Genomic DNA, 14,153 nt, shown 5'->3' with positions numbered 1-14,153 from the left:
AAAAAACAAAAAGAAGAGCTCGATCCACTCATTTTGACCCAGATGCAATTATTAATAAAATATAATATTAACTGTATCAAATATAAAATATAATTATAATTATATCACTAAATTTAAAAATTACACATTTGATAACTAATAAGAAAAAAATTAAATAAATCAAATAAAAAAAAATATTTCGAGAATATTTTTTTATAGTAAGATTTGAAGTAGATGGGTTGGAGATGTATATTGTATTTGGTGCAGAAATTGTTCTATTTTAAAATAGAGTTTTGAGTTGTAGATGGCTATCACGTGAATTTATTGAAACAAAAGGTAGGATTGGAAACTGCTGTAATTTGGTATTTAATTGTGCGCGACAACTTGTAGTTAGGGGGTTTCCATCTCTAATTATTTAGGGCCGGAAAGTTGTTGAATTCAATTTTCATGCATTAAATACACAATTTGATACACACACATAGTTGGTCTTGTTTTATATATTATAATAATATATGAAATTGATATAATAAATCATATGAAAGACAAAGTCACGCTTTATATGATAATTAATTAATAAAAAAACAAAATTATGAGACGATCTCACGAGATAATTTTGTGAGATAGATATTTTATTTAGTTCATTTATAAAAAAATATTATTTTTTATAAAAAAATATTACCTATTATCATATATATAAGCATGATTGATTCATCTTACGGATAAAGATATGTGAAATCGTTATAAAAAAAATTACTTTTAATTAATTAAAAGTCAAAAGTAATAATTTTTTCCTTAAAATATTGCTGTCTGAAATCGAAATTTTGTTAGAAAGATTCATAATAAAATATATATCCTATTATTAGAGGGGCCATTTGTCATAACTGGTCAATGCCTAGCCATATGGCTATATCATTCGTTTTAGGTCTTGAGCCATATTGATTTTTTCTTCTTCTTATTCTTTTTTTTAAAAAAAAAAAATTGGATTATATTTCCATTGACTGAAATGGATATAATATTTGGAAAAATAAAAAAGTAATTTACTTTTGTCAGTTGCAATATAATTTATTGTTCAACACTGTCAAATCATTGACTATATATATATATATATATATATATATATATATATAAACAGCAGTGGAACGAAGATTGTAACTCCTTCGAAATGGTCTCTATGACATTAAATGGGATTATCTAGATTAAATAATGTCAAATAATAAATTTGGTTTTGTAAATAAGCATAATTTTGATTTTTCAACCCTAATTAGTTAAATTTAACTATAGTTTAATAACTTTGTTTATTTTTCAAATTTTAGTTTTTTATCACTTATTGCAGATGTAGTTATTTATTATCCATGTATATTAATAGTTCAGTTGTTCAATTCCTCTTTATCTATGCCTTCCTAGTTTGAGTATGTAACACAGTGCTTGCTTATTGTGCATCATTTACCTGATCAACGTGATTTATATGTTATTGTATTTGTTCTTCGGATTTATCTCTGACGCACAAAAAAGATAAAAACATATTACTTTTTTTTTAAAAAAAAAAAGTAATATGTGAATGTCCTCAAAGGCATGGGCGTAACCTGCACGATTCTTAATTAGGAATGGTAAAAATAAATATAAATCATAAATTTTTTTATTGAAAGATTGTTGGGAAAAAAATAAGATACATAATATTACACATACTGAACTTGTTTGACCATTATTTATTTTATTGTAGAACCAATAGAAAGTTACAATTATTATTTTTTTTTTACTTTGCGACATGTTCACATGCATCTTAAACCTTTTTTTAAACTTTTTTTTTGGTATTTATAAGAAAAAAATTTTGTTTGTTGAAAGAATATGAAAAAAATTTAATGATTAAAACATGAAAAATTAAGAATTTTTATTAAATAATATATAATATAAGTTAAAAGAAAGGGATTGGCCTAGGTCAACCCTTACATCAGTTACATGTATTTGCCCTATTCAGGGGATGTCCGAGTTAATAAAGTATGTGAGTGTTTGACTAACCATCATAAGTTCGATTTGCTTTACCAATAATTTATCGGGCGAGCAAGTCATACCTGATTTGCCCAATGCAGATTATCTAGTTAGTTTAATTTTGCAAGCTATTGTATTAGCCCGATATTTAATTCAATATACACTGAATGATAGTAACAGTGGATTCTATTATACAACTTGCAAACCACAATGGTAGACATTTTTCTACGAAAGTACTAATATATCGTTCGCACCGACGCTACATAGGTGGGAAAAAATAAAATTGCAAAAACAAAAAAGACTGGAATTTTAAGCACATTTGACAAAAATCTCAATGAAACATGTATACAAGACTAAAACTGCAATTTTCTCATTTTTCTACATTTTTTCTCCCCTTAAATTTCTCCTTCGTTATTGTACGAGGGACATTATATTGTAGGAATATGAAAGAAAATAATAGAAAAGATATAAAATGGTATAGTGTGAAATACTTTTATTATGATATTGTGAAGTTATATGTTAACTTAGTTTTATAATTTTTTTATTTTAAAAAAACATGTTTATTATATAATTTAACCAGTATAACACCAGTACATCAATTGTCGTATGGTAGATCACATTAATTTTTGACCGATTTACGGGACCCATCAATTTTTTGGCAATTGCGTGTTACAATCTCCCAGATACGCTAAAAACATCAATATCGATTTTCGACATGTAAAGTTTATATAATAAAATCTTTTAACTTTCCAATTGTAATTCATTGTTTACAAATTTAAATTGATATTCACAAGGAAATTGTTTAATGAAATATCCATACCGTAAATTGACCGACAACTCAAATCCACGAAACCCTAAACCGCTGGTGTGTGGCACTCCTTGCTCCATTAGGCTATGGAGAAACAGATCCAAGTTGTCAGTGGTTTTTGAAACATACGCGGAACATATATAGTGAAGACTTGCCATCAAAATTCCAATGGAAAGCCCCAGTGATCCGGTAAGTTGTTTTTATTCCACTGAATTTGTGACATGGTTTTCTTATTGGGAAGCCACAGCTCTTTCCCTTCAAGCGTGCGTTGGATAAACTCTTGGTTAAAGCAGTATTATGCAAAAAAATTCCAAAAAGTGAACCATATTAGATAAGTCTTAACAGGTTATTTTGTAAAGATGTTGGCAGAGATAATCGAATTTATAAATATTTGGCCTTTTGTTCACCTCATACACTAACTCGGATATATATATGTTACTCCGTGAGGGCATTTGAGTCGTATTTTGATTTGATTAAATCTTGTTGCTTCGCAGATTATTGTTCTAAAAAGTGAACAGCATGTGTTGTAGAGCGTATAAGAAGGAACTGAAGAAAGAATTATCAAAACTTGATGGTAAAGATTTTAGTTTCATATCTTTTTTTATCAATTATTTGATCTTTATTCATAATAATTTTCTAAATGCAGGGGTTTGCTCAATCTCCTTAGATCTAGAAAACAATCATGTTTCGGTCAGAGGCAGAGTTGATTCAAATTTGTTGCTGAAAACCATTGAAAAAACAGGGAAATATGCGGAAATTCTTCACTTCAGTCGGAACTCTGCAAGCAGCAAATCAAATGCTTACGAAGAATTCAAACCCTACCGAAACCATACTGGCAAATGCCCCCACGAGACCATACGGAAATCCTTGCAGCAACAACCACAGATTTGAAAAGGACGAAGAAGAGCATAAATGCGAAGCCAACGTGCCTCAAGTGAACGTATTTGCAGAGATTTTTGGTGCAAAGACCATAAACAAAGACCCACTTTTCACACCAAAGTGCCTGCTAGTGCGAGTACAGGAATTTTCAGGGATCCATTCCACAACTCGGGTGCGCCGTTTCATTTCCCCGATGATCCATGGCAGCAGCGTGGCCGCCACCCTGGATACAGTCGGAGGCCGCTGCCACCTACTGCATACGGCTTCTCTTCGGGTGGGTATATGCCTAGCTCGTCAGGGTTTTTTTATTATGGTTTTTGACTGGTTTTTTTGTAGATTCGATATGTGGAATATGATATCAAGAGAGTCTATAGTCGTACTTGCATGGCAACGTGGAGTGATGATTAGTGACCATGTTGAGATTTCTAGTTATATATTTCTTAGAACTCTGGAAAACAGTCACCCTTGTTGATTTGAGTGTTCGTAAATGTTTTTTTGCTGGAAATTGCTTTTAGGTCCATGCTTATATTTTTTTAAAAAAAACGAAATCAAAGTGTTTCACTAATTTAGAATTAAAAATCAAATTTTGATGTATTATATGTCTTTATATTAAGCTTGTAGTGTATATGGACAAAAGTTGGATTTTTGTGCCAAAACACGTGTATTTTTAAATGTATAGCAGACGACAAGAAATAACATAAATATTTAGGTTAGCACCTTGTCATGTTTGGATTAACAAAATTTATCAAAATGAAATCGTAGAAAGATACGCCACATCAAATCAACTCCATGTTGTAAGTCATTCAGCCTTTATTGGTGTGGGGAACACATGTTTTATGAGGACCTTCTGCTCGTCCAAAAATAGGAGTGAAATTCTTCCGATATAATATATTATCCACCATTGGAATTAACAATAGCAAGAATGAAAAATACATGCTTGAATGTTTGCATTTTTTTTAACACAATTTAAATTTTAAATAAAATTGATGACAAGGGACGGTCAGCAATGATTCAAAAATATCAGAGACGGATTCCGTCTTGATTAGACACTAATAAAGATTTCGGTTAAAATCGATTTTTTTTCCGACAAACCGATCGAACTTTACCCAATCCGAAAAAATTGGTTATTTCTGTTGATAACCGAATTAACCGAACTTTTAGTTTTTTTAAAAAATTTTATGTATTAGAAAATTATTTTTAACTCTACCTCTATTATCCAATAAAATTTTAATATAAATTTATAATATTTATATCCTAATAAATGTTATTAGTTTTAATAATATATTAATTTTTTTTATAAAAGCTTGGTTTGCTCGGTTAACAGAAGTTTTTTATTAAAACCAAAACCGAACTGAACTAACCAAATCAATTATTAATTCAATTTGATCGATTATTTTGATTGAAACCAATATTTTATGGAAAATTGATTATTCTAGTCTATTTCAAAGTCATAATTTCAAAAATGACCTTATTTATTACACATTTAGCATTATGCCTTATTTAATTAAAAAAATCCTAAAATACCCTTTTTATATGAACACACATGTTCCATTTTCGTTATTCATTTGTTTAATTATCTATTATTTCTCTTTAAGAATTGATTTAACATTTGTTCTGTTTAATTTAATTTATAATATATTAATTTTTTTTAATACTACTTACTTATATCAATAAACATATTTTAATAAAATTATGAATTGTTAGTTTGAATTAATGCATACAAAACCACGAAGGTTATAATATTTTAATTACGATTGTTGATCATCTAAAATAATATAACAAAATCACCAATCACCATGGTTATGAAACATAATACTTACATCAATGTGAGTTTATACAAATATAAACAAAAAATCTGATGGTCTCAATTAAGTTTCTACTTTATTTTATGCTAACAGTTTATGAGTATGCACAACAAACCTTCAAAAAAATAAAATGCATAAAAATGATACTCGACAAAAGAATTATCTCAAATTATCACCACTCTATGTCCAAATGCATGGAATTCATAAGATTATTCGAGAAATTACGAAAATCAAATAAAGAGTTTGAGATAAAGAAATTGATTGTGAATAGAGTTTAAATGATAGGGGATATCTAAGTAATTTGATATGATAAAAAGACTATTTTGATAAATTAATTTAACTGATGACTAAAATTGATTATAGTAATTGTGTGAAGTCTATTTAAAAAAATCTCCATATTTTATTCACATATTGATTGAATTAATGTTTGCCTTTATCTTGAATCTAAAACAAATTTTTTATTTTTTGACCCCCGAGAACCATTCATGTCAAATGTCAACGCCAGTTCAAATAATTTTTAAAACTTTTAGTATTTATATAAATTAAATAAAGATTTAATAAATTAATTAAACAAAGATATAATAAAATATGTATTAATTGCATAAATATATTATGATATTAGCTCAATTTAATATATTTTTTGTGTTAATATAAAAATAGTCTAAAAACTATAATTGAAGCTTAAAACTTGTTGGAACATTTCATGTTCGCAATCTTGATTTTGATGTTAACAAAACTTGTTGTTTTATTTATAATAAATTTACTTAAGTGCGCAGAAAGCTATCAAACCAAAACTAAAGCTATCGAGACACAAACTAAAAGTGCTAACTGATTGCTCAAACTGAACCAGTTCAACTGATTATCCAACTGATAGGTAGTTCAACAGAAGACCTTCAAAAGCCCGGCCAGCTAATGAAGAGCTCAACTGATGAAAAGCCAAGCCGACCAGTTCAACTGAAGCAGTGATATCAGTTCACCTGACGAGCCAACTAATTTCACCAAATCAGTTCAACTGACCAGTTCAGAACTTCAGTTTGGAATCGACCAGTTTGCAGAACACGACAATTTCAAATTAATCAGCTTTCTTAATGAATGATTATTTTGAATATATTCTGCTTGGTCAAAAACCAAACTCGATCTAATTTATCGGTGTATACATTCTTAGAACATGAGCTATTGAAGCTCATAGGGAATATTGTGTTTGAAACACCATCACATGTGTTAAAACGATCCTTCAAAACTAATTTTAAAATATAATTCACATCATGTCTTTCAACCATTTGAGCGTAATATGTTGATTATAGATATTTATAGAAGGTTATTTTAAAAAATTCCAGATAGTTAAACAAATTTCCCATCATAACTAAAAAAATACCTAAAAATAAGAGAGGACTAAAAAAAATACTCAAAAAATAAAAAGAAATGTGAAGAATATATGATACAAGATTAAGTATGATGAATAATATATATAGATAATATAATTATTGATATCTCTAATTTTTTGGTACTCGATTCAAACATAAGATAAAACAAAGATATGTAATCAATTAATATATTTTCATTCACACTGCGTAAATATATACACGCACATAGATATACAAGGAAAAGTTAACGCAGGGGGGCAATATTTGAATTTTATAAATAAAATTTATTTATTTTTCATCTGAAGGAGTTATTCATGTTTGGGCCTTGGACTGGGCCTTGTAATAATATTACATTGGATGGATCAAAATATGACTCGTACAATATTCTGTCGACATTTCGATTATTACACCGACACCTACGACTTCCCCACTCGTTATCAATCGTGCATTTCATTAAAAGCCCAACTAATAAAACATCAAACCTCGACCTATTTTTCACTTGTTATTGTACTAAAGTTGGTCGAGATTATCCGAAAACAACTTAGATTTGCTACTAATCTTGATCCGAATCCAGATTTCCAGCAAACAAATCACTAATTATTGGATTGAATCTCAATACTTCTATGTAAACTCTATATTTCTAGCACCTAATATATCAAATTACTTGGAAAACTGAATTATAAATATGTAATGTTGAAAATAGTACCCAAAAGAGAATAAAATGGTAGGGCCCTGAAACAAACCAGATTTGACACCAACAATTAAGTAATATGACAAGAAAAGGAATTTCAGTGAAGTTATATCCACAAGATAATTAGAGTATGACCACTTGGGCAGGGGACCAAAGGGTCGTCGAATTTTAGCTCAAATATCACTTTCAACTCCAGCTCGAACTTTTCCTTAGTCTTAAATAGTTCACAATTCCTATGTTGCTGTCATCAAAACCCTATCCTTATTTGGTTAAATGATGCCAGTAATGATCATTATTTAGGATATAGATAAAAATGTTTCTGCATAGTGGCATGTGAATTAGTATTTGATGTAGACATATTTCACCATCACGTTGTTGATAAGTCATAGTAGTGATAGGGAAATCTCTGGTTTTACTAGATAAACTAAGATGGCATTATCCAATCATTTTGGAATTGTTGTAGCTTTCCTCCAAACCTATCTTCTTGCCTTGTGGATTGCGCCTCTCCCAGTGAAGTATATATAGTGAATGGGATTATCCAATCAATTAGCTAATATGTTTGTGATACTCACGGGAAATTTAGGGTCCGATTCTAGCAAGTGTCACTAGTCCAGATGCAGGTTTCAAAATTGTCCCGACCCTGAAATCACGAATAAGACCGTTAGAAGGGAGCCAGGCAGGGTGTCCTGACGTAGCCCCTCCGACGTTCAAGTCATAGACTGAGGATATAAGTGGAGAGCAGCTAAGGGTGCTGCTGAAAAACAAAATAGTGAATGAATAAATTAGACACCCAAATCTCGTATTTATAGGAGAATACATGGGCCTGTGATGAACCTTCTACCTTGGTTGGGGATGGGCCAGGAGTCCAAAATCTGTTTGGATTTGATCTTAACTGGACTCATCCATAAGATATTATGTTGGTAGCAATGAGATTTCATCAGCACTTGAATATAGCAATTGTGTTTATTTTCTTCCATTATATACGTTTGCATGTTTTGTAACTATGGAATTGAATCAGCGTTAATGCTAATCTTTATCTAAAAATAATGATTTGAAATGTTTTTCGAGACTGCAGAAAAAATTGTAATATATTTTTAAACCAAATATAAATATAAATAATAGTTGATTATTGCATGGATCCATGACATTGCATCGTGAAATATAAATATATATTATCTCTGTCTTGGAAATTCGAGGAAGATAAGGATGGGGCCCAAGTGGCAAGAAAATTGGAGACGGGGGATGACGTGGGATGCGGACGACCAAGATTTTATGTGGTGGAGTAGTGAGGGAGTCTACACCACTTATTTGAGTGGCTGAATCTGATCCACTCCCCACATTAACTTCGGGTCAACACCATTGCTCCAATCACAAAGCTTGTTTATTTTCCTCAATTGCTTTTCAACATTTCCTCAATTGTCTTGTAAAATTTAAGTAATTTCCATTTACATCCTCTGTTAGATGTTGAAACAGAGAAAAATTAAGCGTCCAATAATAAATTATTAACGTTCATATAAAGTATACACAGTAGATTTGCAATGTATCCAAACTCTATATATGATATCATGTTGTTCACTCGTCGTATTTATCTCTGTATTCATCAATCAGATAACACTCATATATCGAATTTATAATTTAGATATGTTTCGTCACATTCAATAGATGATAGACACTTCATTGATGGACACGAATATGAGTAGAAAACATAAAAAAAACTATATGTGTGTGCGTATTTGTGTGTCTGTGACTAGATCTAGATCACTTCAAGATCTAATAAATAATATTTTTTCCACGACAGAACACGCATACAACACTCTTAGGTATAAAAAAAATTATACCTAAAATCGCTTCTCCACCTGGTGGGCAGTTGGCTCTGCGTTCAACTCTAACCCACTATGATACAAAGTCGAAATTTATTTAATTATTATTATATCATATGGTACCAATTTATTGAGGGAACCTACAATTTTATTTTTTTTGAAATATAAAATCCAATAATTTTCATTTATTCATTACTTGTTTGTTTTTTTTTAATTGGAACCTACAAATTTTTTTTTAAAATATAAAATCCAATAATTTTCATTTATTCATTATTTGTTTGTTTTTTGTAAGTGATCAGTTAGTTCATCAAAAACTGAATTAATCATCGAAATTCTCAAACGGGAATCGAAAAAAACTGAAATAGAAACGCATTTCAAGGGTCGAATCAATACTTATGCCATCGTCGATAAACTTTCATAATTAATCTTTGGAGGGAAATTTTATGTGATTTTTCTTTTCCCCGATCAAGTTAGTCATACTCTTTCACTTTTATATATCTAATATTAATGAACTTAAGAAGTCTAAATCCTCACGTGATACCGATGAAACTACAATAGAGTAATCCACATAAATAAATAAATTTTAAATTATTATATTAATAATTAAATAAAAATAAGTTAGAAGCTATAAACAATATATATTTTTGTCATTGAATATAATTTCAAAATAAAAATAAAAAAAATTAGTTTCATATTATATTTTTCTCGTTATTTATTTTATTGACTGCAAGTAAAATACAATTGATGTACGTAGACGTGATTTACCTAGGAACAGAGGACGTCATTTACCTAGAAGTTTACGCAAGGACTTTGAAGCCATAAAAAAAACTCTTATAAAATCATCTTAAGCTGTCAATTTTACGAGATATATCTCTTATCGATTTAATACGACTCAGAAAATATATTATTTTATGTCAAAAATATTACTTTACTTTTGACTTCATATATGAATTAGATCAATCCATCAAACAGATATAAATCTGTTAGATTATATTACAAGAAACTCGCTCTTACGTGATTCAAATAATAGGCTTATCTTATTTGCTCATTTTTTTTATTCGAACAAGGATTTTGATTCTCTTCAACGACAAAAATCAATTTTTCTGAAAATTTGATAGATGATTGTTTGGACGATTGACGAAAATTTCAATTAAAAAATTCTTCACTCAAATATGTAAATTTAGTAAATGTACGTTGATTGGATGGATATTACACTGCGTGGCTGTACGAAAATATGTCAAATTCACACAATATTGCAAAATAATAAAGCTATCAAATATATGAATCGAAATTTTAATATGATGATCCGCAGATAAAAAAAAAACTCGACTTTAAAAATGTTTATATTTATAGAAAATATTTAAATAAAAATAATTTTTTATTACATAATTGCGTGAGGACATGGCATGCAAGGAAATAGATGTTTGCAAAACTCGAAATCTGAAAATCCATATAAAATAAATAATTGGAAGATTATAAAATTTAAAATAAAGTTTTTTGGAATAAAAAAAAACAAAAAACAAAGTTTATTGTGACAAAACATAAAAAATAAAGTTTATTAAAATCACAGAAAATAATTGAAAAAACACATCACAGCGTGCGAGAGTACAACAGTGATTGAAATCTTTATCACTCGAAAACTACGTAAAAAGTTACGGATTCAAGCCTGTATATATTCACCAGCAAGGCCGCTACAATTATCAAAAGCTGTCCCCAAAGAAGCCAAAAAGCTTTATAGATAAATGGCCAAATTGGTGTGTGATTGGAAAACGATATTTGAAGATAAAATTAATTTCTTTATATATAACCAGCAAGCTCTTTTAATCATCCGAAATTCTTGAATTTCCCTTACATGGCTACTCCCATCAAAAGCAATAATAGAGTTTCGCTTGCTATGGAGAGAACTGGGCAGTGGTAATTATACATACAAAGATTCCTTATTCGAAACTTTTAGGATTCTTTTGTGTAGTGTGTTCTTTTGGGTACTTTTGCTGCTGTTCTTATTTTTTTTTTTCTGTGCTGAATAAAGGGTGTTATCTCAAGAAATCCCTACAGATGTTGTTGTTGAGGTTGGGGAAGCCAAACTTTCTCTTCACAAGGTACGAAAATTTCTTTTTTTTTACAAGTTTTTTTGTCATTTTATGATCTGTGATGGCTTCTGTTTCTTGGAAACTTTTTTTGTATGTAAGATCTTCGATCTCGTAGTTTAATATACAAGTTAAAAGTTTGCTTCATTTAGTGTATGATATCGCATAAAAAGTTGAGCAACGCATTTATTTGTACTTGCAATATCAATATGTTAGCTGAAGTGGTAGCTTTATGGAATCATTCAATGATCTTGAGACAACCCAGATTTTGTAATGAAATGGAAACTATCAGTTTCAGATCTTTAAGCCACTTTTCAAGAACAAGACTTTCTATGGATATTCTAGGATATCCATTCAAGATGAAAGTTTTAACAACGGTATCGAGTTCTTTTAAAATATGAAACAACTGTTCATCCCAACTCATACGAGCTCGATGGAAAAAAGGCTTTCAATTGTAAGTATGTTAGAGCAGAGGTCACGGGTTTATAATATGCATATGATATTCTATTAAATTCGCTTGGAGATCATATATATGAATCTCTACGAATGTGATCCCATTAATGTATCAATAATTTTGTTTTGAGTATTGTATAAATCTACTTCTGAGCCTATGATTGGGGAAAAAATGGTTTTTAACAAAATCTGGCTTCCAAATGTGACGATGATGAAAGTAATATAGTTTTTCGGCTATGGCAGTTCATGCTTGTAGCTAAGAGCAATCACATAAGGAAGCTGATAATCGAATCTAAAGAAGCAGATCTAACAAGAATAAACCTCTCCGACATACCGGGGGGACCTGAAATCTTCGAGAAAGCAGCGAAATTTTGCTACGGTGTGAACTTTGAGATCACCGTGCACAACGTGGCAGCCTTGCGATGTGCAGCTGAATATCTTCAAATGACGGACAAGTATTGTGACGGTAATCTTGCTGGCCGGACTGAGGATTTCTTGTCTCAAGTGGCGCTAACGAGCTTGTCTGGTGCTCTTGTGGTGTTAAAATCCTGTCAAAATCTTCTACCCATGGCTGAGGACCTGAAAATTGTTCAAAGATGTGTTGAAATCGCCAGTGCCAAGGTATTTTATAGAAAATTATGTGTTAGAAATTTGATTTTATGACATGTATGATCAAATAATAGGAGGTTAATTGCTTGATCTGGTTATTAGATCCGGTGTGCTAGTTGACTAAAATATGGTCTGATTTTTGTCTGATAGGCTTGCGTTGAGGCAAATTTTCCTAGCCGTTCGCCCCCAAACTGGTGGACCGAGGAGCTAACCATTCTAGACACAAGTTTCTTTCAAAAGATCATAGCATCAATGAAGTCTAGAGGAGCGAAGGGACTTACTTTGGCCAGTGCTATAATCACGTATGCTGAGAGATCACTTAGCGATCTTGTTCGCGATCATTCTGGCAATGGTGTGAAATCATCCGATCCTGGAGACTCTGATACTAAAACCCGCCAACGAGAACTCCTTGAATCTATAGTCGCCATCTTGCCCTCGGATAAATCTGCATTCCCCTTAAATTTCTTGTGCTGTCTCTTGAGAACTGCCATTTTCTTGAAAGCTGCAAATAGCTGCAAAAACGAGCTAGAAAAGAGGATATCGGTTATCTTAGAGCACGTGACGGTGGATGATCTTTTAATCGTGTCATTTACATATGATGGCGAGAGGCTTTTCGATCTTGAGAGCGTGAGGAAGATCATATCAGGATTCGTGGAGAAAGAGAAGAGTGTTGCGGTTTTTAATGCTGGTGATCTTCGAGAAGTTTGTTCAACAGCTATGCAGAGAGTTGCCAAGACTGTTGATGCTTATCTTGGGGAGATTGCTACTTATGGTGAACTGAGCATTTCCAAATTTAACGGGATAGCGAATTTAGTGCCTAAGGCAGCAAGAAAGGTGGATGATGATCTTTACCGGGCTGTTGATATTTACTTGAAGGTCGGTACAATTTGAAGCTTAGATTGGCTTGTTCAACATTTTAAAAAACTCGAGGGTTTTATCCTATATTTTTTTCAGTGTAATTGACTATTAGCATAATCCTAGGTAAGAGGATTTATCCATCTGCTCTTTGTTGACTGTTGCTAGTGGTGATTTTAGGCTCATCCAAATCTAGATGAAATCGAGCGCGAAAAAGTTTGCAGTGTGATGGATCCACTCAAACTATCCTATGAAGCGCGAGTCCACGCATCACAAAACAAACGCTTGCCCGTCCAAATAGTACTACATGCACTCTACTATGATCAACTCAAGTTAAGAAGTGGTGCAGATGATCATAAGATGCCTGATGCAGCAACCACACGAAATCAAATACAAGCAGATGTATCACTTGCCAAAGAGAACGAAGCATTGAGAACCGAGTTGCTCAAGATGAAAATGTACATCGCGGATATGCAAAAACCATCTACAGGGACGACGTCATCTAAAGTGAGTACCAAGAAGCCTACATTTTTCTCATCCATGTCGAAGACGCTTGGAAAGTTGATCTCATTCAAGAATGGATCTAAGGATACTTTGAACATCGAAGATGGAACAGTTGATTTCACCAAGCCTAGAAGGAGGAGGTTCTCTATTTCTTAGTTCTGGGAATGCTACGGATTGTTGTGCTTGCTTGTTGAAATTATAATTTGACGTGTTTGTTTGCTTATGTGCACGAGACATCAATGTAAAAACTATCTGGTCTTATCAAACTGGCCTTCCTTCTGGAATGTGGATCACCTCTTTTTATTCTCTCTTG

At 31.3% G+C, this 14,153-nt stretch overlaps 1 protein-coding gene across 1 annotated transcript; it reads left to right on the top strand.

Moving 5' to 3' along the window:
• The first annotated feature begins 11,030 nt into the window (after positions 1-11,030).
• Positions 11,031-14,146, top strand: LOC142553401 (root phototropism protein 2). Its single transcript, XM_075663619.1, has 5 exons — positions 11,031-11,246; positions 11,362-11,431; positions 12,116-12,493; positions 12,632-13,357; positions 13,517-14,146. Exons 1-5 carry the CDS (start codon positions 11,185-11,187, stop codon positions 13,994-13,996), a joined length of 1,716 nt encoding a protein of 571 aa, XP_075519734.1. The 5' UTR covers positions 11,031-11,184; the 3' UTR covers positions 13,997-14,146.
• Positions 14,147-14,153: the final 7 nt, after the last annotated feature.

The sequence above is a fragment of the Primulina tabacum genome, chromosome 8 (genome assembly GCF_025594145.1).
Source record: "Primulina tabacum isolate GXHZ01 chromosome 8, ASM2559414v2, whole genome shotgun sequence".
Taxonomy (NCBI): domain Eukaryota; kingdom Viridiplantae; phylum Streptophyta; class Magnoliopsida; order Lamiales; family Gesneriaceae; genus Primulina; species Primulina tabacum.
Note: the sequence above shows the minus strand (reverse complement) of the source record. Positions and strands in the feature narration are given on the sequence as shown.